This window comes from Populus trichocarpa, chromosome 7 (assembly GCF_000002775.5).
Source record: "Populus trichocarpa isolate Nisqually-1 chromosome 7, P.trichocarpa_v4.1, whole genome shotgun sequence".
Lineage (NCBI taxonomy): Eukaryota > Viridiplantae > Streptophyta > Magnoliopsida > Malpighiales > Salicaceae > Populus > Populus trichocarpa.
In genome coordinates, this window is record NC_037291.2 from 7,979,703 (window position 1) to 8,005,878 (window position 26,176).

The following is a 26,176-nucleotide window of genomic DNA, read 5'->3' on the forward strand; positions in this document are numbered from 1 at the left end:
CTCGTTGTAGGAAATGTTTCTTTTCTCTTTTTTCATTACCTGAAAGATTAAATCCCCTTCTAAACATAATATTGCCCTTTTGTATGGGTCATTGCCCCTAGTTGTGCTCTGTCAGTGACTCAAAGAAAAAAATGGTTTTGAGTAAACCTTCTCTCCTTTCTCCTTTTTGGTCTTAATGAATGAATCTTTATCTAGAATGAATCGTAAAATCTTAATCTTGCATTTTAAAAACAATTATTGTTTCAATGTGAGCTTAAAACAATTTGCTTTTCAAATCTTGTAACTCCCTAATTATTATTTTTTTTTCTTGGAAAGGAGATGATTTGTTCTTGTGTCAGCGATATTGTCATTGGTGAAGGTACATCATGAGGTGACTTTCTGCTCTTATGGGTTCCAAAGTGAAGGGCTCAAGAAAAAGCTCGAGGTTTTGTTTGAGAAAAATTTGTCTATTTTTGAACACTTATTTTATAAACGTGAATAATAATGAGTAGCTTGTTCTCAATGTCATGACTCTTATGAAAAAGTACCTTTTGTATTTTGAGAGCACCATTTATTATTCCAAGTTGCTTGCTTGATTAGAAAGGACTTCTACAGGCACGTAATGTAGGCTGTGGTTTTTGGCTATGAAAGAAAATGATTCATAAGGCTCAAAGAGTGTTTCAAGGTTTCAAAGACCAAGGATCACTATCAACAGTTCGACTATTTGTGTCTTTCATCTTTTCTTTTGTCACTCTTCTTTGATTTGCCCCTTTTCATTGTGTTGGCCAGGGCATATTCACTTTGTTTTGGCTATCATTGTTTCTTGTGATTTGGGTATGCCTCCTAGCGTTTGAGTTTTTTGGGCTCTTTTGCCTTTTTGGCTTTCTCACAGTTTTTTCATCATTTTTTTTTAATTGAAATTTTCACTTACCCCTAGTGTGGGATGTGATCATAGTCAGGATTTTTCATGAAAGAAAATTTATTCAGGCTAAAAAAGAGACCACAAGGGATATATTCCTTTTAGAATGTGAAAGGGATAACAAAAATAGCCTTTCCTTATTTCACACGCAAACAGTTAAAATTAATAAACTTTGATCTCGTCCAGTGTGATGGTTTAGACTTTGCGAAGAGATGCATTTCATGAGTCTATGAATAACGAATCCACTACATACTATTATGTATACATTTAAAACACCAGACTCAAGAGTCATGGTGTGAGGATGACTATTCATTTTTCTATTCATATACTTTGGTTTAGAATTTAGTCACCTCAATGAAGGAGTTGTTTGATTCATTTGTCAAAATGTTGTTTTAAATATACATCAAATCATCTTTGAAATCAAAAGCAAGTTCATTTTTTCAAAATTCCACTAGGGAAAAAGATTTTGGTAAAAGAAATGAATTGAGTCTATGAGATCAGGCAAAGCTACATAGGTAATACATAAAAAGGCTAAACACTTGGAATTTTTAAATAATAATAATAAAAAAAGATTTAATTGAAGGACAAATTCATTATTTCATTGAAATTTTTAGAAAAGAGGCTTAACAACAAAAACCTTATGCTAACATCTTGAGCTATAATGTCTAGCAAGGTAATACATAAAAAGGCTAAACACTTGGAATTTTTTAGAATCTCTCAATCGTTCCTCTCCTATGAACTCATTAACTTGGGCCTCTTTCCAAATCAGTCGGGGTCATATATAGATCATTCTTGGCCTAATGACACCATAGCTTCATCTTCAGGATGATTGGTTTCTAGGGACTGATGTAGAGAAGTTAGCTACATGAGGGGTAGGTGTCTTTATTTTGGTAGTTCTTTCTTTGTCTTTGTAACCACCTTCGATATATTGAACCTCAGTTTCTTTCTTTTTTCTAATGAAATCTTTCTCCTCAGTCGAGTCAGCAATCTTACCCAACCAGATGGCTTGTTCAATACTCTCAGCTATGAAAACCAAGTCAGTGAAATGTTGTGCAGAGCTTCTAACCAAATATTCAAAGTACGAAGCCTTAAAAATGTTGGAAAATAAACTGATCATCTCTTTTTCCAACAAAGAAGGATTTACCTATCCTTGCCTCATGCCACCTTTGGGCGTATTATCTTATGGACTCCTTGTTGTCTTTCTTCATAGCTTGCAAGCTTGACCTATTAGGGCCCACATCTATATTAAACTTATATTGTCTAATAAAGGCATCAACCAAATCCTTCCACTTTTTCACCTTGGTATTGTCCAACCACATATACCAAGTGAGGGCAGCGTCACTCAAGCTATCTTGAAAGAAGAGAATCAACAGTTTCTTATCATTAACCACCTCAATCATTTTGTTACAGTATGCTTTGAAAAGAGTTACAAGGCATTGAGTTCCAGTATATTTAACAAATTCTAGCACTCTAAACTTTTTGGGAATGACCATATTAGGCACCGAACACATCTTAGTAGCCTTTATGAGATCATATAGGCTACTTCTCTCAATTGCCCCCATCCTTTGCTCTAGGGCAACCAATTTTTTCAGGTCATCTTCTTTTATCATTTTGTCCTTCCAAGATTCCTTCATTGTAAAGTCAATGGTAGACGACATTTTTATAGGATATGTTGGTTCAACAAATTGGAAATATGTAGCCTGTTGAAATTCAGATGGCACCTCATTTACTTCTAAATTTTGTGGATTAAAGGGAGTTGTAGGCATATGTGGAGGCTGAGCTGTAAATGTTGCTTCTTCAGATTTAGATCCTAAGTCTTGTTCAAATATACTAGTAGCCTTGCGACTTCTTCTTTAAGACTTTCAACTCTCTTTGGTGTTGGGCTTCTAACTAGGCTTCATTTGTCTTTTTCACAATTGAATGTTATAGGTGTGTTTCAATGGGGAATCTATATTTCAACCTGCTTAATGAAAATCATGAAATTATGTAGAAATGTTGATGTTATCAATAAGAAAAATGCTTGTTCAATGTGGACTCACCATTCATGGGGTGACAATAGTTGTTTATACATTGATTTTGGGAACCTGATGTCATCATCATGCCAATGAAAGGATCCTTGTCCAGTCTTGCCTAAGCTTGAGCTTTTGATAAGCCTTTCGGCTTTCATTTCAAATCAGTTCCCTTTTGTCAACCGTAACAACTCAAATTCTTGTATCCTATGTGATGACTATTGGCCACCCAATGGTCTTGGAATTCAAGATGCCACATGTTAGGCTCGCCATAGAGAAATTACATAGGGTACAACCTAATAGGTAGGTTCTAGTCGTTAAATGCATCAAGGGGTATGTTACTATTTAGTCTCAAAAGGTCTTTCGCATGCTCGGTGATCATCTTTGAAAGGTTGATATGAAGCTTACAAGTAGTTTGAAGATAAAGGCCCTAAGTAATATCAGATTGACATACCAACCATTATCAAGTAAACAATCAGGCAAGAGTTAGATGGTTTCACGAGTCTTGTCCAGGCTATAGCCATTGCGGATACTGTTACTTCTCCATCTATCCTAAATTTTAAGGTGTATGCTTTTAAAGTGATGCATGACAATATAAATAAGGATGCATGCTAAAGCAGTAAAAAATGATAACCATATAAACACAACATAACAAACATCATAGCAGTTGATAAACAAAAGGCAAAGCTTAGTCAAAGGATCCACAGTGGAGTCGCCATTCTGTTACACCCGACATCACGACGACCTTTAAAAATTAAATGCATAAAGAACAAGTATCTGGCATTGTGTTCTTAAATAGAGAAAAGGTCTTGTTTAAGGAGTTGTCACCTAGTATTTTGGTCACTAGGAACCCTAACTAGTCAACAAAGATTATATGGTACGAGACTGGTTACGCAAATGGAAGATATTATCACTCCTTAAGTGTCCTACCTAAGGTAGACTGCATTACTAGTTGTCTTAAATTGCTAAGGGTTTGTTGTATTTTATTTTTGATGGTTTGCTTATTCGACTATGAATACTTCTAACTCTGGCGTTGGTAAATATTACGTAACCGAAGAAAGTATGATATTCTTTACTCTGGTGCTAGTGAATAAGCCAGTAAAATTAATTGAAAGCGAAGCATATATATTTTTATAAGAAAACAAATGTAAGTATGTATTGTATACCAGATTCACAGTTTACAGTAAAAATCCATAAATCAAACATATAATGATATTATTGAAAAAAAAGCACGAGGGACCCATAAATAAATTCAAAAGGGTCCATGAATTTTTTGATTTTCAAAAAGGTCTGTTTGGTTAGATATCAAAACAAATGAGAGTGAAACAAAAGGGGTAAGGCATAAAGGTATGTTTTGCCAAACACACCCTTGACCCAAAATAAATTGGGCTGGCTGGGCTTGGTCACAACTAGTTTCTGATTTCTTTTTTTTTATAGGTTGGATCTAGCAAAGCTAGATCCAACCAGCCTAGCCTGGTCACTGGCCCAAGCCAATGATCCACCTAGGCAGCAAGCACGTGTGAATTAATTCACGCGTGCGTGTACAAACAAATAGTATGAACTATAAGCGATGAATTAAAATTGCATGTGTACAGTACCTATGTAATTATAATTACAAAGAGAAGGGAAATAAAGAACTTACCTGGTCTAGAGATGAAGGGATGAAGACGATGGCGAGGTATGCTGGCTGGCACAAAACTACTTTCTTCCCTTCTACTTCTATTTTTAGTCTTCCTCTACTCTTTCTCCTAGTCCTGCTTTTCTCTTCTCTCTAGGTTCTCTTTTTTTTGCCTTCTAAAACAAACCATACCATGTACAAAATTATAAATCCATACAACAAGTTTGTTTGAGATAAAACAAAAAAACAAGTAAACACCCCAAATAAAATACATATACTATAAAAATATGCAAAAAAAAATTAACATTTTAAAATTGTGTTCAATTTTTTTTTAAAAAAAGATAGATTTGTTTACTTAAGATGAAAAATCTTCAATAAAATTTCAATCAGAACACGAATGCTGACAAACAGAGAGTTGTTATGACTAGAAAAGTTGTTGGAGGATGAGTTGTGTTGAGATTGAGGGGGGGACGGGGGGCTGTTTTGTTAGAGAAATTTTAAGAAGTAGAAATAAAGGAGGGGTGAGAGGAGGGTCGAGCATCAGGTCATATATTAAATATTACAGAAAAAATCTATTGGTGTTTCCTTTCGTATTCGTCAATTTTCTGGTAGTGTTTGACCCTTTAATCATGCTAAAAAAGTACATCATGATCTAAAACGTTTACTTCAATTTAATTTAATTTTGAGTTTTTAAGCTAATTAAAATATGTTTTTTTATTATTAGAAATTGGGTTATGGAGGTTCCTATGATATATATTTTTAGTATTTTAGGCTAGAACATGTTAAACTTTGGGTTTTCAAGATCCAAAAACTCATACCTGTATTTTTCAACCATTGAAGATATCCATAAATTGCTGCAATGGATGACATGTTATTCACTCATTTTTTTTTTTTAAATTACCAAGTGGGCAAGCCTAACCTTCCAAGCCTAGGCATGCCTGAAATTTTCTTTTCAAAGACCAGGCACACGAGCTGAGCCTAAAAATTTAGATTAAGATAAGAAACACTATTTAACTAAAATACCGCAAACACAAGACAAGGTTTAATATATATTTTAAATCATTTGGTTACACATCTTACTTAATGTTATAAGAAGAAATCCCTCATAAAAAGATAAAAAGATAAAGGAGATGGAAAAAAAAGGACAATTTATTATTTTCTCTATTCTCTGTATTTCACTCTCTCTTTTCTTATGTCCTTTTCTCCTCCCTTTACCCCTTTTCTTGAACTCTCAAAATGTTTAGATAACTGGAAAAAAAAAATAGTGGGTGATGCAATGTAACATGCCACGAGTAGGATATTGATGGGTGATTGCTATCTTTCCTTCTAACCAATACCTTACCATTGATCTCTACAGGACAAGCCATTAAATTTTTTAGTTACTTTAATTCTAGGTAACGACTTCTTTTGCTTTATTTTAACCTGTTAAAACTCATTGCTAGATGTGCTCTTATGATAAGTTTGATGGTCTTTAATTAAGGACTAAATTAAAGAAACTTGAGACTAAGAATCACCTTGTAAAAAGCATTTGAATCTGAGGGTCTAATTGAAAAGGACAAGGGGTGAAATTGTAAAGATTCCAAAAGATTAAGGCTGATTGGGTCAATTACAAAGTTTCAAAGGTTTAGGGACCGAATTAAAAGAGGTTGTAATTTCATAGTTAATTATCTTCTTTTAATTAAAAGAAAAATTTCCCAAGTACCAACTTTCATACTTTTGATTCTTCTTTATCTCTTCACCAAAGAAGATAAACTTTAAATCCCCCACACCTTATCATTTTTCCTCTCATACCAACCGAAACTCAATTATTTTATGCCCCAAACCTTTTGTAAAATTCATATCAAAAGTGTCACCCTAAATTGTCCAAAACATAAGAGTTGTGTATGTCCTTGCATTGCTAGCTACAGAACCAAACATATTTTAATCTTCATCTTCAATCAAACCATGATCCATCCCCAAACATAATGGTTCAAGATGACCCAGCTGATAGGCTTTATAACCTTCCCTCTTGGCCTATAAAACAACTCTAAAGCCATAACTCATAAAAAGAAAAGCAGAAAAAATCACGAAGCTCATAACCTAATAATTTGATGTTAAATTATGAAATTAAAAAAAAATATTTTTTTTAAAAAATATTGAAGTTAAATCGGGATAATTTTTGAAACCTATGAAATGAATCATGAGACTAAATCTCCTTATAGAAGGAAAACACAAAAATATCACAAAACAAAATTCTTAATCATCCAAATATCAATGAATGAAATTGAAAAATAAAATTTAATCAAGACAAGGATTATAAAACAAAATAAATAATAAAAAAAAATAAGGATCAAATTCAGTATAAAAATTAAATGAAATAAAACAATGTGGCATAAAATTGATAATTTTAAAAAATAAAAACAAATGATAAAAAAATAGCAATTAAAAGAATGAACATCAAATTAGATGTAAAAATTAAATGAAATCAAATATTAAGGGATAAATTTGAAAAACAATTAGCTTAAAAAAGCAATAAAATCAAAACAAATAGCAATAAAAAATAAGAATTGATACAAATATTTACTGATAGGACACATTTAATTTTTGGCAGGGTAGAGGTGAAACCCAAGGCAAGGAGAGAGAAAATATTGGGGGGAAGTCCATTGGAGCCTAACTATTGCTCTGTCGTGTACACACGCTTGACTACTATGAAAAGGACATCAGGACGCTTCCAATACCGTCGTGGAAGGTGGTGTTTGGTCACCGGGAAGACACCTCACTCATCGCTTGAAGAGCGTGGACTTCTTCCACTTATTGACATATTCGTTGCATGAGCCAACCACATTTGGTTTAAAAATAATATTTTATATTCATTAAAATACCAGGATGAAAATACAAAAAAATCCCTGGATGTTAGTTCAAAAACTTTGCTTTTAAATGTAGTCTCGTCTTTTTACTATAGTTTAAAAAGTAAAATCCAAAAAAGCCCTTAACTTTCAGTTAAATAAATTTTGTTTTTAAAAATAATTTAATTATTGTATTGGGCTTTAAAAAAGTAAAAAGAACAAGATATCCAAACAAAGCCATTTACTCTTGGGCCAGCCAGAGTTTCCAATAGGCCATACCCAAAACCTCATCGAAAGAAATAATTGACGGGCCCGCAGGATCATTAGGCCATAAAATGTTTCTTGATGGATGACCCTTTCCAAATTTGTCAAGTCCACCGTATGAACCATAAAATGCTGGCTAGCCAATTGGATAAAAATCCTGGCCACCACTTTCCAACAACAAAGCAAACTAGAGCATGCTGCACTAAGGCACTAAAGCAACAGTGAGTATCTGATTTATTAATATTGTTTAAAGCAGACTATATTCAACCACAAAAATTAACTGAAAGGAGTTAACAGAAACAGAACCAAAAGAGATTAAGAAGTTTTGAATTATAATGCTGATCACAAGTAATAAGTAGAAACTTGGATTGAGATTTCAATGAACATTTTCTTATATGGAAGCTTGAATCTCATCTGAGGCCACTGCAGTTCCATTGGGGGCATCTTCTGGATGCAGTTGAGCAGAAACCTCATCTATAGCAGAATTTAGCTGTGCAATCTTGTCAGCAAGCACTTGGCGGGTTTTCTGTTACCATAACATGAAAAACAAAGAAATTTCAATGCAAATAATGAGCAAGATACAAAAAAAAAAAAAAAAAAGAGAGAAGAGAAAAGAAGCTAATGTGCAGGAGCATAATACATGGCTTTAGGCTTGATTTTGTTAAAAAGTATGACCAGTCTAGATGCCTTTCAGAAAATCTACTGCTAAAAGCCTTCTATATTGTTTGACAATCAACAGACTTTTTCGCACAAGCATGCACATTCTTGGATGTAATGCTAACAACCTAAAGAAAGTGGGATAGCTAACTTATTTCTCTTCCTCTAGCCACAGTATCAACGAAATACCCATTAAAATTTTCAAATTGAACTTAGATAACGCAAATACAGGTCACTAAGCATGATTTAAATGGATGATAAATGAAATAACAAATTCCCACCTCCAAAGCTTTCTCCTCATCATATATGAACTTGGGTAGCTTCCTCATCAAATCTTTTCTGTCTGCTCCAGCTAATGCCTTGCTAATCTGAAATACAAGTAAACATCAATCAGATACATAATATGTGTCATTTTTTGCACGTGTTACAACTACCTCATGTAAGGTGCAGCCTACAAGCAATATTCTACTGGACAAAAGAAAACCAATGGTAAATAATCCATAATAATGTATTAGTGCACCTTGTAGTGCTTCTTACAAGACAATTAAATAACTTGTTATTCGAAACCTTATCGAAAGAAACAATCTGCAGTAAGGGCAGATTAAAAAGCGCAAAAATAAACATGTCATGTCTGGTAGTAGTCAAGCTAGCAAGTCTCACAATACTAAATAGTCTTGAAGAAAACACACGCCATCCATCTCAATGAATAATTTAAAGAAACACAAGTACAATATATATAGCAAATTGAACTATAGCATATCACATTAGTCATTGAGCAGTACCTGTGGAGCATATACACAACCCAATGTTCCAGCTACCATTCCTCCCAATATGAAACCGCCAATGAAGATACCTGCACCACTTGATCCCCCACGCTCACCACTGTCCTTGCACATGAGAGGAAAAAAAGAAGAAAAATCACAGTTGAAAGAGAGATATGGTGGTGGGTGGGTGTGGATCAAAGACCCCTCTCGGAGATGTCGAGTAAAAAGTAATGAATATGATACAACAAGTATATAAAACTTACAAAACTGATAGTAGAGAAGCAGCAAGCAAAAAGAAAAGGAGGACTAATTGACTATCCAACTGATTTCAGAGATAAATTTAGGTTTTACGACTTGAATTTGGACTCTTAATGGTAGGCAGTGGCTATTGGAAAACATATATACAAAAGCAGTTCTGAAATGGAAGTAAAACAAAATTATAGTGGAGAAAGAGGAAAAAGAGCACATATAAAATCCAACCATGTGTGATTCTATCAGTGTCACAGCTTTCATGTTTTATAGGTGATCCTAACAGATAACAAAAGTCTCAGTTCATGAGAGTGCACACCCTCAAATGGGTGACAGTAGCCATTGAAAAAATTAACCTTGATGCTGCTAATCTGTCTTTACAACAGATGATGTACAGTCCAACAAATTACAACAACACCATACCTTGCTTGAATTGTTAGTGACTTTTTATGTGTTGTGGGTTTTCCTTTACTAGAGAGATTACCAGGTCTAACGCATATTAGGCATTGGTCTTTTGGCTTCAAAGAAGAGCCTGGAATTTCATAATAACTAATGATTAGAAAAAGCAGGGAAACCAATGAACAAAACAGTATTATCCATCAAAGTGAAGTGGTAATGCTGGATAGGAAAAAGAAGAGAAATGCATATACAAAATTGAGATCCATCATGAATTAGGCATCTTCAAATGCAATAATAATTCGTAAATAAGAGCACAAAGTGCCTTCCTAAGTAACCTGAACAGCAAAGCATATCATCTAGAAACATAAAGCAAATTAAAAAATATTTCCAGTTCAGTATTAGCAATAATTAGAAGTAAATCAGGTAATGTCCTCCATTATATCAATAGATTGAAAAGGCTAAAAAATTTGTTTGCTACATGATCAGACTCCATTATAAATTAAAATTTCGAGAAAATTGACACAAAATGAAATTACATCACCAGTTCTTCCAAAATTAACATGATATTTTGGATCTTTCACATTTCAAACTTTCCTTTAAAACCCAGTTCTCAAAGGCCATAACTTGGTGCATAAAAATCCAATCTTTAATGCCTTAATAAAACTCCTATGAAGAAATGCAGTAAGAACGAAAGCCTAGATGCTAAAAATTAACAAACAATGAGAAAAAAAATTAAAAAAAGGAATTTTCTTTTCATTTCTTGAATATTTATCCCAATCAAATAAAGCTTACAAAAACTAAATCAGCAGTCAGAATCCACATAATCAGAGAAAACAAAATTACCAGCAGATGAAAAGTGAGCTTGGGGAGTTGTAATTGAAAGAAGAGAAGTTGAGAGAGCAGTCATTTCTTGGACTTTCTTTTGTTTGAGTAATCAAAAAAGGAGAAATGGCACTAAAAAATGGTTGCTTTGTACTTTATTATGTGTCCTCGATAATATCGAGCTCATTGTTTTATTTACGATTGATACTGGTCTGTGATCTTTCGTCTAGGCTGCGGAGATGAACTTGGGCTGCATTAGCCCATCATTTGAGATTACTCAGTCAGCTAGTATTAAAGAAGCCCAAGAAAACCATTCTTAAAACTTTAATTCACTTCTTTGGGTTTAAGCAATTACTGAAGTTCCGCGTAAAGAAATCAAAATCATGTTTGGGTTAGATTTTAAAAGATTACTCAAATCTTACACATTGAATTGATCATAGGAATCTGCCTGGTAAAAGGGTTTTTATTGCTGAAGATATTATAATTATAAGAAATACTGAAAGGAATGTGGAAAATATGATTTCTCATGTATCATTTCACTGTGTACTTCTACAATCATTATTTTTTCTTTGGTCATTCAATTTTTTTCTCCTCGATTAAGCTATTTTATGGCTAAATTAATGGTCAATTGGCTAAAATTTGTTGCACAAGGATAGGATTGAAAGATGGAGGAACTCAAGTGGAAAAGACGAAGAAAATAGGTGGCAACTTCAAAGTTTGTGCAAAAAAGTTTAGTTTGGTCCTTATACTTTTCAATTTATTTTTTTGGTCCATTAGGTTTTTGAAATTTTAATTTCGGTCCATAACTTGATTTTCCTTTTTTTTTTAATCTATGGTTTAAGAGATGATAGATAAAGTCACCGAATTTTAATGGTAGATAGGAGACAGACTTGGTTAACACCGATTTGGATAAATGAAGAGTAGTTGCGAGAATAGGCTGATGAGTAAGAGTTTCTGCAAGAATCACAAAAAAGAGAGTCATATGATTGATCAATGTGAAGATTTCCACAATGAAGTGATACATATGCTAAATCAAGGTATTTTGAGAATCGAAGAGGCAACAAGCAAATAGATACTTGTAGTTGAAGAATATAGCAAGAATATGGAAGTTTATCGGGTATAGTTTAAGGTATAATGATATAACATTTAAGGTAGATGTCATGTTATTATAGGTATGTGTGCTTACGGTGTTGTGAACTTTTGAAACTTTCTATATGTTCGTAGTCATTAATTATACACATTCTGTCAAATAATTGTACGTGATTATGCAATTAGATGGAATTGTGTGGAAGTGATATTTGAAAGAAGAATGGCATTAATTGATATGTGATCTAAGATAATTGGATCAAGATTTAATAATGAGAAGTTGATATTTGGTAAATACAGGAGAAAATATCGACAACTCGGTATGCAAAATTACAAGGGAAACTTTGCTGAAAGTAAAAAAAAAATGTCCAGGTTTATTATTGAGATACATATAAATGGTTAATTTTCCTTGGTTTAAATAAAGAGATATGACTATTTGATTATATTTGATTTGTAAATGGTTAAAGATATTACAAGATATTAAATGATGTATCATATATGAAGTCAAATACCATGATGGCAAAGATGTATGATGGCTCACTAAGACAGATAGTCGGGACTTTGGAAATCCATCATTCTTATAACATGTTATTGGGAAGGTCTTGGATTTATGTGGTTAGGGCAACAACTTCATCATTGTATCAATGTTTGAAGTATATTATGAATGGAATGTTGGTAATATTCAAAGCTAAAGAAACCATTTTCATGATAAGAATTATGGTCGCACCCTTCATTGAAGTAGAGAATTGTAGGGATGGAAATATTTATACTTTCAAGATTATAAATACAGAGTGGACTCCTTAAAATACTGTGCTAAGAAAGCCAAAAATGTATGAAGCAACAAGGATGACAGTTAAGTGTTTCCTAACACATGGGATTCCATTTCAATTTAACCTTAACACTGGAATGTTGGAAAGTGTCTATATGATGAAGATGAAATGTATTGATTAGAGGTTCAGACTTGTATATAAGCCTAAAAAGATGACTTAGACGGGTCGCTAGGATTAAAAAAGAAGCAAGAATGACAAGAATCGAAGGACAAGAGTCGGAAAAAAGAGAAGCTGACAATCTCACCACTTTGAGTAACTTTCCTATGGCCTGCTCAAGTGATAAGATCTTATGATAAAGCGTTGAAGATAATTGACCTCTACATCAACACTTTAGAGTATGAGAATAAGAGACAAAGTGTGGAGACAAAAGTTACAACGGAGGATGAGATGCTGCCTCAATTATCTATTCATATAATTGAGGACATTCATGCAAGAGCTTTTGCGAGGAAGCTAGCAGATGAGGAGAAATTCTAGAATTGGAAAACTGAGCATGTTCCTTTCATGTTTAAATGGTAATTTTTCTTGTTTAATCATGCTTGTTAAGATGTTTTGTCTTTGTTTTGCTTCATTTTTTTACCTTTTTGATCTTATTGGCAATCTAGCTTATGATGCCACAAGCTTTTCCTTTGTTAATGAGCCTTTATTTTAATGAGATCATGTATTTTCATTGTTCAAAATATATCTTGTTTTCTTTTACTTTTTTTGTGCAAATACACATTTACACAAGCACACCCTTCGTTTTCAAGAATTCTAAAAGTGAATCTTTCACCAATCTATAAAACCATTACACTAAGAATAAATGACCAAGCTTTGATAACATAATTACAATAAGAGAATGATTGTTGGGACTGCAGTCGACCCAACCCAATCTGATCGGGTCAGATTTGGGCCTCGAGTTGGGTCTAGTCCAAATAATAAAATAAATGTTTTTTTTTAAAAATAATTTTTTCAAAGACCATTCTAAAATTATTTGTGGGTCCGTCGCATGTTTTTCTAGCAATTTTGTTTAATATCAAGTCGTAGATTTACACTGTAAAATATGGCCCTAGTATCAAAATATTTTATTTTTCTAAAAAATAAACCAATTTTTTTATTTTAAAAAAGATGTTTTGTTTTCGTGCATATGACCAAATCCTAAAGGTTTTTCATACATATTTCCTAAAAAGAATAAAATCACATTTTTATCATGTTTTAAATGCGAAATGGATATCATAATCGGTTTATGATCATCCATTAGGGTTTGGTCAAAATACAAAAAATCCAATAATAATTAGTTTGTTATTCAAAATGTTAGGAATTAACTATATCTAATAAATAAATGTGATGTTAAATATGAACCTTAGAATAGTTAGGACTTAATCCAATAAATAAATGTGATGTTAAATATGGACCTTATAATAGTTAAGATTCAATCCAATAAGGTATAAACTTCCTCATGAAAGGAGATTTGTCTTAAATCTTAGACAAGACCAACAGATATAAACATGACCTAAAAAAATAGCAATACAACTTACCTTAGGTATGGTGTACTGAAGATGATGCGTCTTCCCCTTGCACAATTGGTCCCCTTACCTAGACTCTTGCAGGCCATTATGTTTTCTAGTGACAATAATACTAGGTGGTGACTCTTGAACCCCATAATTATAATTTAATGATTAAACCCAAAGCCCCTTTTAATTTTCAGGTGACAGCTCCGCCACGCGACGCCGTGCACGTCACAATATTTTTTGACGTTATATTTTTAAATTAGTAGCTTTCTTTTTATAAATAATTGGTAGCGATAGTATGCAAAATGTAGAGATTAATCATTTTTTTTTCAGATCCAAGTTATTGAATTCTATTTATAAACTTGACAATTACTTCTTCAGTCCCTAATTAATGAATAATAAAATAACAAGTGATTAAGTAATCTTAAAATTGCTAACAAAACATATTGAAGCACTATGCATCTACGTCTAAAAAATAACAAGTCATCCATACAACTTTTGTTTGTCAGACTACTTAGTGTTTTAGTTAAAAAATACAAACCCTAAAAAATTTATTTTTGTTAGCTGCCCATTAGAACTTAAATTCAAAATTCTGAAACTTTCTTGAAAGGGAAAAACAAAGTGAAATAACCCCAACTAAAATTGTTGTTTAGAGAATTAAAAAAGAAACTGACACTGAAAATTCAAGAATCATAGTAATCCTGAAATTCTAAAAAGTGGGTATAACATGTATATAATCAATACAAATAAATCAAGAAAGAAAAGAAGAAGAAGAGAGACCTACCTAGAATTTAACAAGAAAAAATCTACAAGTTGTGGTCTTTCTCTAACACGTCATTTTTTACTTTTTTTTTAATTTAATTTTTAACAAGATATATATTAATATTTTAATATAAAAATATTTTGAAAAAAAATTAATGGGGTATATACCAAGACACTAAAAAATAAAAAAAGGTATTATAGTTTGACGTGGTCAATATTTGAGTGTACGTAGTTATTAAGGTAATTTGTCTTCGTTGTTTCTGTTTGTTTCTTCGAAATCCGGCATTAATATATTTTTGTACCTCTACTTAAAGAAAGGCTTCCCACATTGCGAAGTCTGCGAGACTGGATCATTTTAATTGGGGTGAGAGTTCTAGACACTGAGAAGTACAGCTTTAAACAGCCATAGCCAGCCATGGCTGCAGGTGGTTATGGAGAACGTTCTTTGAAGGAGACGCCCTCTTGGGCTGCTGCTCTGGTTTGTGCTGTTTTTGTTGTCATTTCTATTGTCATTGAACGTGGAATTCATTCCCTTGAAAAGGTAATTAGAAACTTCTTCCTCGGGAAATATAAATAAATTTGACAATATCTGATTAGTAATGTATATGATTAGTTAGTATTTGTTCACAAATTTCGTTATCCTCTTTGATTTATCAGTTAGAGTTAAATCCATATGAAAATTCTTATATAACTAACTTGATTTAAAAAAAAATTATTTTTGTTATTTGTAATGGTAGTGGTTTCAAAAGCGACAAAAAAAGGCCATGATCGAGGCTCTAGAGAAACTTAAAGCAGGTAACACTCTCATTTTGTTTCAATCCTCTAGTTTCCGTAGAGCAATAAAGATTCAAATTCTAGCCATGATTAAGAAGGTATATACTGGTCAATTAATGAAACAATGCTTATCGGATTAAATATTTAGTTAAGTAATTTGAAGGTTTGATTATTTGAACGCAGAATTGATGCTCCTAGGCTTCATATCACTACTTATAACAGTTGGTACAAAACCAATTTCTAAGATATGTATTCCTGAGAAAGCTGGAAATACCATGCTTCCTTGTAAGAAGGAAGCAAAGAAGGATTATGGGAACGGCGACGGGAGAAAGCTACTATGGTATGCTGGAGATGATATATCCCATCGCCTTCTTGCTGCCGCCGCCGCCAGTGGGGATGACTACTGTTCCCAAAAGGTAAATAAGCGCACACATATGCATATGCCGCAAATGTTCAATTTCTTTAAGAATATAGAGTACCAACTAATAAATAAAATGGTTATAGGGAGAATCCCGTTGAAAAGGCCTGTAAATTAATTAATCTTTATTTATATCTTAATTAGTATCTAATTCTTTCAACAATCATGGATTGCATTATAGAGACAATTAACTTGTAGAGCATTAACGTGATTTCATGCATGTATTCTTGCAGGGTAAAGTATCATTGGTTTCACAGTCAGGGGTGCATCAATTGCACATCTTCATATTTGTGCTGGCAGCATTTCATGTTATCTATAGTGTGGTGATTATTGCTCTGGCAAAGGCTAAAGTATGCCCCTTCTTGCTGCTTTTTTCTTCTTTTTTTTTAATGGGAAAAGGGATAAACATGACTTTCAACTGTTATCACGTTCTCGAACATGAAAATAATTGGGGCTATGCTAGCCCTTTCCCTTGGAATCTTGATTGCAAAAATGATGGGGCTAAAAAGGGCTGTGAATGACTCGAACAGATGAAGAGATGGAAATCTTGGGAATTGGAGACAACATCTCTAGAGTATCAATTTACTAATGGTAATTGACACGAACATAATTGTGTTTGGAAAAAGAAAAAAATGGTATTGAAGTAGTAACGTTTTGGCTCTTGTGGTGCTTGAATTAGACCCTTCAAGGTTTAGGTTCACTCGTCAAACTTCATTTGTAAAGCGGCACACCGGGTTATCTGCAACGCCTGGTCTTAGATGGATTGTAAGACCTATTCTTTTTATTTACTTTCCATTTTACCATAATTGTTTTGAAAAAGGAAAAAAAACAATCATTAGGTCCAATTTCTCACAAAAAGTCAATGCTTTTCAGGTGGCCTTTTTTAGGCAATTTTTTACATCGGTAACGAAGGTTGATTACCTTACATTGCGACATGGATTCATCAATGTAAGCTTGTGTGCTTTAATCAATCATTTTCCTCTAAAACACCATACCAAGTGCAAGAAAAAGTTTGAGTGACTTTCGAGCAAGGCTCAGTGTTTTTTGGACAGGGGAGGCTGAACCCAAAAAACAAATCGCGCTTGACTTATTATGTGTAAATTAACCAGACGAAAAACAAATTGCAGGCTCATTTTGCACCAAACAGCAAATTCAACTTCCACAAGTACATTAAGAGATCAATGGAGGATGACTTCAAGGTTGTCGTTGGTATTAGGTTGGCCTCACTCCCTTTTCGTCCGTCTAAAGTGGATCATTAGCGAGTGGCTTAATTCCGTGTTAATCTGCGACTTCCTGACTGTTAAGGTTGTTAATTCTGCAGCATTCCATTGTGGATATGCTCTATCATATTCCAGCTTCTCAATGTTTATGGTAATTTTAATTTTCATTACAACAATAATATTTAATTTGAAGCCAGAAAACAACGACTGTAGTTGACAGCCATTTTGATTTGCTTTTGCTTGTGTAGGATGGTATACATTTACATGGTTACCATTTGTACCACTAGCAGTAAGATAATCTGCTCAATTAATTCCTAATTCTGTTTAGTATTCTAAACCTTGATTATCATCCTAGTAAATCTCTTTCTCTACGCTCACAGGTAATCCTTATTGTTGGTGCAAAGCTGGAGATTATTATTATGGAAATGGCTCGGGAGATCCAAGAAAAAACTGCTGTGGTGAAGGGTGTTCCTGTGGTCGAGCCTAGCAACAAATACTTTTGGTTCAATCGCCCTGATATTATTCTTTTCTTAATACATTTCACCTTGTTCCAGGTAATCTTTACACTCAATAATCTCTCAAGGCTTGATCTAGACATGGCAAAAATTAAAAAAAATTACTAGGATTTCCTTGATGGTTGCGATTTTCTTTTTTTTTAAAAAAAGTTTGAATCATAATTTGTTTTTTTTGGAGGGAGGATTTAAGTGATGGTTGAATGATAAGTTTATTGGAAACAGTACTTGCGCCACTTTCTTAAAAAATAATAATAATAAAAAAAAAAACATTCTTTTGACTTTTACAATTTCCTAATGAAATTGCCAATAGAAATGTTGTTGGTGTTTTTAAAAGGAATGACACCTGACAGTCCTCTCATCTCCCATCTTAGGCATTCATCACTAGAAGACCAAAACATTCTTTTGACTTTTACAAGCTTCATACTAAAACTTAAAATGTAGCATTCCAGAAATATAAAGCAATGTGAGTTGATATGTGGAATCACAACATGATCTCTAAATTGTTTGACACGTAGTCAATCTACAACTCAAACAATAAAAAATTGAAATCTCCAACAAAATTGCTCATGAAAAGGCAATTCCATCAGGATTTTCATCGGAAATTCACATTTTGAAAATTTTTGTAGAACTTACATAATGTATAGCTACTTACGGATTGATAATTCTGTTAGGAAAATAAATGGTGATAGAGGTTTCTGATGGAATTGCTAACATATTATTTAGTAATTTTTAATTTTCTGGTAATGGTCTGGCTCTTTTTAATAACTTGATTTTTTTATTTGAAATAAATTAAACTAGATTAATTAAATATATGCATTGGATGCCCGACCTAATGGGTATTTTATAACATATTATTTAGTAATTTTTAATTTTCTGGTAATGGTCTGGCTCTTTTTAATAACTTGATTTTTTTATTTGAAATAAATTAAACTAGATTAATTAAATATATGCATTGGATGCCCGACCTAATGGGTATTTTATTTTTATTAAAGTTAATTAAAATAAATAAATTTTAATATTTCTTTTAATCTTTTCTAATAGAATCTCAATTGATTTTGATTTGATTTTTGGATAAGGTTAGAACATTTTTTTAATATTAGTTGGTATTTTTTTTTATACAGCCCTACATGATATTTTTTTTTTGTGTTTTTAATTTTATTCAATCACTTTTCTAGTGTGTCTATTTAGATTAACCTTTGATTAAATAACATTTTATTTCTAAAAAATAAAGTTAATAAACATAACTGGATCTATTAGTCATGTTGAGAGATCATATATTTTAATATATATCTATCTCACAATTTTCTAATTTAGTATCTAGTTTATATTAACAATTTTTTTTTATTTATATATATGCATATATGGTTAAATGTGTACACTAATTTTTTTTTATGTAGGATTATTTTTTTTGTTCATGGCAAAAAAAAGAAACGTTAGATATGTCTACACATTTTAATTTTTTTTCCTTTTGAAAGAATGATCTGACCTTCCACAAATGAATGTTAATTAATTTAGTAAGAAACATAATTTGCAAACTATATACAGACCAATTACCTCTCAGTCTCTCCTAATACATCTTCTTGATTGGTGCTCATGTTTCTAATTCTTACAGAATGCATTCCAGACGGCATACTTTTTGTGGACATGGGTGAGTAATTTAAGTCAATCTAAACTATACTTTATTTGCATTTCATGCCCACTTTCTATTTTTGTATAATTGTTTTAATTTCTTGTGACCAAAAACTTCTTCGATGCAGTATGAATTCGGATTGAAATCATGCTTCCATGACAATTTGTTGGAAATGCTTGCAAAAGTTGTCCTTGCCATTATCCTTCAATTTTTATGTAGCTATGTCACCTTCCCTCTCTATGCCTTGGTAACTCAAGTAAGCAACATGTCCAAAGATCACAAATAGTTGATTAACATTAAGTGTTGCTACCAAATTCAAAGACGTCGACGAATGTTGTTTTTTTGTGTGTTTTTGAGCAATTGGCAGATGGGGTCTCACATGAAGAAAGCAATATTTGAAGAGCAAACATCAAAAGCAATAAAGAAATGGCAAAGGTCAGCAAAGGAAAGGAGAAGGTTAAAAAACAAGGCAGTGGCAGATGGTTCATCAAATGGGTTCTCAATGACGAGTCCAGATCATCAGAGTGGTACCCCAAGCAGGGGCACATCACCATTGCACTTGCTTCACAAGTTCAAACACAACTCTACAGACATTGAAGGTGGTTTAAGTGCTTGTACTTCTCCTAGGTCTTGCTTTTCTGAAACTGAGTTGTCTGAAATTGAAGGGGCAGCACCCTCTAGTGATGATTATGAATTGAGAAGGCAAAACAATCCTAAAAGACTAGAAGAAAGTCGTAGTGCTGATTTCTCTTTTGCCATGCCTTGAAAAGATTGAGGCAGCAGCTGGCTCTAGATGTGTATATAAATGGGTTTTGCAACTAAAACAAAAGGGGAACCCAGGTGGTAATGTTAGCCATTTAGTTTGTCGATTCTACTACGTAATACAGTCGGTAGACAGACCAGCCTTGTTAGAGGGGCGTGGGATAAATTATAAGCTAGGAATAAGTTTGATTTTGAGTTTGAATATTTTTTATGTACAATGAAGAAACAAGTAACAATGTTTGGTGGAGAGCAGTTCGTTAGCATTTGTGTCAAGTGAATTTGATTTCTTTGATTATACGGTGGAGGGTGCTCTGTTTTCCTGGTTTCCAACCCCTAAAAGGATAGCATTTGTGTCAAGTGAAATTGATTTCTTTGATTATACGGTGGAGGGTGCTCTGTTTTCCTGGTTTCCAACCCCTAAAAGGATAGCATTTGTGTCAAGTGAATTTGATTTCTTTGATTATACGGTGGAGGGTGCTCTGTTTTCCTGGTTTCCAACCCCTAAAACGATAGCGTATAAAGACTACTGCTCCATTTCAAATGTGACATGCTCTGTTTTTCTGTGGGGCGAGCTGATGTGTAAAAGATTAAAACAAGAAAAATAATTTGCTATCTAATTTCTCAGTAATTAAAAATTCTAATTAGTGTTTATAGATTTTAAATAAATAGCTGGTCGTATAGTAAAAATGATAAAACATTATCATATATATATATATATATATATATATATATATATTATCTAAAATAAATTATATTATTGTTTTGTTTTCAATGATAATAAATATGTTTTATTGTTGTTTGCCTGAATTTATATGTATATTATTCATAGTATTGTTTTTGTTCACAAAACAACTTCCAAATTTATTTAGTAATGATGGACATATTTGTTTATAAGAATTAGCGGAGGTTGAAAAATTAATATTATTTATTAAGTAGCGTCTGAAGAACAGGGCTTGCTATTATTTCATACCATCTTAGGGTACTAATATATGATAAGAACATTGAATTGAATTTATAAAAAATTAGGTGGTTATAGGGTGACTGAAAATTTCATTGATTAATATCCCAGAGATCATGTAGTAATTGATATTATTATTCATTTATTAACATCTAAAAAACAAGATCTAATATTGGACTTTACTATCCCAGGTCGATTTAATAAAAACAATTAATTCACCGATGAAGAGTTAATTGATACTATTACTCTATAACTGACATCCAAAAAAAATAGTGTATAATATAAGACCATTCCATCTTGAGTTTGTTAACGGCTAATAAAAACAAGGGAAATTTTATTACTATTTCTGTTATTATCTTTTAGGTATTTATTACTATTATTATTATTATTATTATACCATTTCATCTAGGGTTAGTTAACAGAAAATAAAAATAATTAATACAAGGATAATTTTATTACTGTTTTTTTTTTTTTTTTTTTTTTTTAACGTGGGTGTCCGGGCCAGCTTGCGTGCACCTCAACTAATCCCACGGGTCCTGAAGTTAACGACCATGTAAGCCTCCAGTGGCCATCATATAAGCAACCACAAGGCTCGAACCTGAGACCACAGAGGGAACAAACCTTTTGGTTCCAAGCTCTTACCAATAGGTCATCATCTAGGTGGTTATTTTATTACTGTTTTTGTTATTATCATTCAGTGATGAATCCATCTATTAAACTCAATGTTGATAGCTTTCGAAAAATTAACAACAAATAAAATGCAATCCAACCAAACATATATATATATATATATATATATATATATATATTGATCACTAGTCTTCAACAGCACTTAACAACTACACCGCATCACCAGAGCTCCTCAAACTCGAAGGATAAAACCCACGGACTCGAGCACCACCACAGTTGCTGCTGCAGGCTCAATGCCTACCGTTTCTGTCCACGTTGAAGGTAACACCTCCTTTAATTGGAGATTTAAGGAAGCTAGGCTGCTTGCAAGGAAAATCATCACTATTGTCCACGTGCTGCTGTTGGCTGGAAGCAATCTCTATTGCTGCTCCCGTTGCTGAAACCAGTGCTGTTGTTCATGATTGTTGCTACTGGTGAGGACAATCACTGCTGCTGTTCAGTGGCGGAGCATAATGGATCAAAAGGGCAAATTTCCTTTTATTTTTTTTAATATTTTTTTATATTAAAATATTAATATAATAGTTTTATAGGGTTAATTTTCTTTATTAACTACTAATTAATCTAAACTCTTTTTCTTTTCCACTTTTATTCCTGCCTCTTTTTTTTCTACAAAATTTTTCTTCAAGTCCTAAGCTATTAATTAGTTAAGCAAGTAACCTCTCATACTTTATACTTTAGGGAAGTTTCCTTTAACTTTTCTATTTGTTTCATTATCTAATTTTAGTTTTATTTATTTATAATTAGTTATTGAAAATATTGGGGTTTATAATAATGTATGGGTAATATTATATGCTAATGGATATAAATTGAAATAAATTTTGATGAATTGATATGTATTTTGCTATGATTTTCATATGAAAAATGATGATGATGAATTTATTAGTGATTGAAAATGAAGTACAGGACAACTCACACTACAAGATTTCACAGTTTTACCGACGGACCAATTCCGTCGGTGTGTGATTAGAAGTTCGTCGGTGATTTTTTTACCGACGTCATCACCGACGGATTACATCCGTCGGCTTTCCCTTCATCGATGATTCCCCCTTCCGTCGCTATATCGGTCGGAAAAACAAAAAAATCATTTGCCGATGGTTTTACAGACGGAATTTGCGCGCCAAAAAAAAAAGATTCCCGCTTGAAATATACCGACGGATTTTTATTCCGTCGGTGATATTGTAATTGACCGACGGAAACTATCCGTCGGTAAATACGTTGGTGAGTGTATGAAATACCGACCGAATATGTCCGTCTGTAAATTCGTCGGTACTGGTGGAAGCTACTGTTAAATTCTGACGGATGAATTCCGTCGGTAAGGCTGTCGGTGAGTGTTTAAAATACCGACCGAATTAATCCGTCGGTAAAATCCTTGGTAATAGTTTTTTTCTTAATTTGTTTTTAAAAACTTATTTAGGATATATAATATAAAACTATTTAAATTAATTGTAATACAAACCAATTATGCAAAAAAAAATTATATTAAACATAAAAAAAAAAAACAAAGTTAAATAATATTCATTACAAACTGAATATGTTTCAAGAAAAATATTAAATGAAGTTTTAAAGGTAAATAATGTTGATTACAAATTAATATAAAGGTGGAGCTGGAGGAGGAGGAGGAGGAGATCCTGGAGGAGGCTGGTGGTTATACGGCCAAAAAAGATTAGGCGCACATGTTCCACTATTTGTCATGTTCATTAGCATTTCGCGAAGCTGTTCATAAGCCGCTTTTTGTTGTTCATGAGCCGCTTCATACTCCGCCTTTTGTTGTGCTTGAGACGCTTTGAGTTGCTCAGACTCCGCTCTTTGTTTCGCTCTTTGTTGTGCATGAGACGCTTTGAGTTGTGCGTACTCCGCTTTTAGGTGATCGTATTTCTCGGTGAGCTGAGCCGTGTGTTGCTGCAAGGCCACGAACTCCTTAGATTGGGAGCTCGATATTGATTAGGAGCTCCCAACGGTTGAAACACTATGGGTAGACCGCAAGTTGTCGGCCGTAGTGTTAGAGAGCCCGTAAACCCGATTTTTATCGGGTCCACCTGACGAGCCAACCTCCATCCACAAATCCAGATCGAATTCCGGATTGGTCAAAATATTGTCCCCGTATCTCTCATTCAACCGATTATTATAGGTCTCCTGAAAATAAAAATAAAAGTAATCATCATATTCAATATAATAAACATAATAACTTACAAAATAAAATGGTTGAACAAACATACCACGAAATGCTGAGCATGGTTATCAACGAACTGTTGCGCCCCCTTCTGGCGGTCTTGACTCCGCACGTGCGTCTCCACAAATAGCTCCATCGGGCTCGGCTCACGTCCAAGAGACGCAGCCTATAATGAAAAAAGATATATTAACAACAACTGAATTTAACGATATATTTCATTTAAATTAATCTTACCATCTGTTTCGCATGTGCAGCAAACAGAACGGAGCCGCCAGTGTGCGTTGTCACCCCGCCATGAATTGGCCGATTCTGGTTGCCAGCACCGGACTGTGAGCGTCGTGTGAACCGCTCAGACGTCACGTGCTCAAGATAGTGCGGCCATATATCTTCCGGGATGTATATCGGTTTGAAATCCCTCCAAACCGCAACATCGTTCCAGCCTTGGAAACCCATATCCCTCGCGGTTTTTTTTTGCCTTTTTTTGTGCCTCATACCAAAAATCACGCAACCTACTTCACGCAACCAAAAATTACATTTCGAAACATAAATTTTTGTCTAAAAAAAATCATGTATTGTTTTCGATCTTACCTAGTTGCCGCGTGATTTTCCCACACCCTCCTCACAACAGTGTTATGCTCACTGTCCCAGCAGAATTTGTGCTGTGTATAAATAAACAAGCTTAAATAAAAATAATAATTTATTTACAATTATATTAATAAGCTGAAAATTATAAATTAATACCAACCTCAAACCTGTTAAACCATGCATTGATTTGAGGCATCCATTCAAGATGCTTGGATATCTGACTCCATTGAAACAATGGAATCTCCATCGACGATTTAAACGCCGATGATATTACTCAGGCGGCTTCAATGTTTGTGAACCTGAAAATAAATGAAATAAATTCAATAGTGATTACTTCATAAATTATGTTGTAATTTTTTTTAAAAAAACTAAAACCTTAACAAACTTACATTGAAAGGTCGTCCTTCCACTGTGCCTCGTACTTGCGGGTAAATTGATTTCGCTACGAAGGCACGCCGCCTCTGCGCTGTGAAGTACCGCTGGAAGAGGCAGCATCGGTTGACGGCGCAGGTGGTGTAGGTGCCTCTTCTTGAGAGGCACCTAAGGAAATATCATCATCGCTGCTAGACGAACTAGCTGCGACCGTACTTGAGCGACCAGCTCTGGTTTTCGTTCTACGCATCTACACAATTTGATACAATAATTATATAATTAAATTCAAATGTAAAAAAAAATTCGACAGCACCTCCCCTATACCGGATACTACCCAAATCCACAAACCTGCACATATTAACAATAGCCACAACCAATTTACCCAATCTATACTAATTATTCCAACATATTCAATTACTAATCCTAAGGTAAATTCAACATTAAGAATTACAATTCAAGTAATTATTCAATAATTATGCCAATACAACAAAACAATAAATTAAAAAAAAAACTCTAGAATAACAATCAAAATAAATGGAAAAAATTAAACACAAAGCATGCAATAATAGAGTAAAACTAATAATTATTCCAACATATTCAATTACTAATTCTAAAGTAAATTCAACATTAAGAATTACAATTCAACAAATTATTCAATAATTATGCCAATACAACAAAACAATAAATTAAAAAAAAAACTCTAGAATAACAATCAAAATAAATGGAAAAAATTAAACACAAATCATGCAATAATAAAGTAAAATTAATAATTATTCCAACATATTCAATTACTAATTCTATAGTAAATTCAACATTAACAATAAATATTCAACAAATTAATTAATAATAATTATGCCAATACAACAATAAAAAATATTCAATAATTCAAAAAAAAAAAACTATAGACTTTAGCAATGAATTATGCAAAAAACAAACTATAGACTTTATCTACATTACAAAAAATACACCAAAACAAAAAAATAACCAAAAAAATAGCAAAAAAAAAACCATTAAAGTAAAATGAAATAGAGGAAACACTAACCTTTTAAATTGATGGAGATTCACGATAAAAAAAGCTTGAGATCGCCTGAAGAACGGAGAGGAAAAGAATGGTGAAAAACTGAGGAGAAGAGAAAATGAACTGGAGAGGCGGTCGGGGGATGTTAAAAGCCAATTTTACCGACGGATTCACCGACGGATATAAAATTAATTATTATTTTAATTTATTCCGTCGGTGAGGTGTTAAAAATCCGTCGGTAAATTTTGAATTTCGCACCAAAATTTTTAATTGCCCTCCATATTTTTCGCAGTCCGTCGGTAAATCCGTCGGCAATCTAACGCGGTCAGAGATGCATTTAATACACAACCCTTTGGTATTTGCGCAGTCCGTCGGTAATTGTGTCGGTAAAATT

The 26,176-nt window shown here is 33.2% G+C and overlaps 2 protein-coding genes across 2 annotated transcripts; one reads left to right on the forward strand and one right to left on the reverse strand.

The window, feature by feature from the left end:
- Positions 1 to 7,825: 7,825 nt before the first annotated feature.
- Positions 7,826 to 10,695, reverse strand: LOC7462581 (uncharacterized). Its single transcript, XM_002310074.4, has 5 exons — positions 10,527 to 10,695; positions 9,708 to 9,816; positions 9,054 to 9,153; positions 8,553 to 8,639; positions 7,826 to 8,140 (listed from the first exon to the last, which is right to left on the reverse strand). Exons 1-5 carry the CDS (start codon positions 10,588 to 10,590, stop codon positions 8,006 to 8,008), a joined length of 495 nt encoding a protein of 164 aa, XP_002310110.1. The 5' UTR covers positions 10,591 to 10,695; the 3' UTR covers positions 7,826 to 8,005.
- Positions 10,696 to 15,029: 4,334 nt separating this feature from the next.
- LOC7462580 (MLO protein homolog 1) lies at positions 15,030 to 20,630 on the forward strand. Its single transcript, XM_052454606.1, has 14 exons — positions 15,030 to 15,211; positions 15,408 to 15,465; positions 15,628 to 15,860; positions 16,096 to 16,212; positions 16,393 to 16,453; positions 16,542 to 16,627; positions 16,736 to 16,810; positions 16,990 to 17,078; positions 17,184 to 17,233; positions 17,331 to 17,371; positions 17,463 to 17,636; positions 19,210 to 19,245; positions 19,355 to 19,483; positions 19,595 to 20,630. The coding sequence occupies exons 1-14, from the start codon at positions 15,086 to 15,088 to the stop codon at positions 19,991 to 19,993; spliced, it is 1,674 nt and encodes a 557-aa protein (XP_052310566.1). The 5' UTR covers positions 15,030 to 15,085; the 3' UTR covers positions 19,994 to 20,630.
- The last annotated feature ends 5,546 nt before the right edge of the window (positions 20,631 to 26,176 follow it).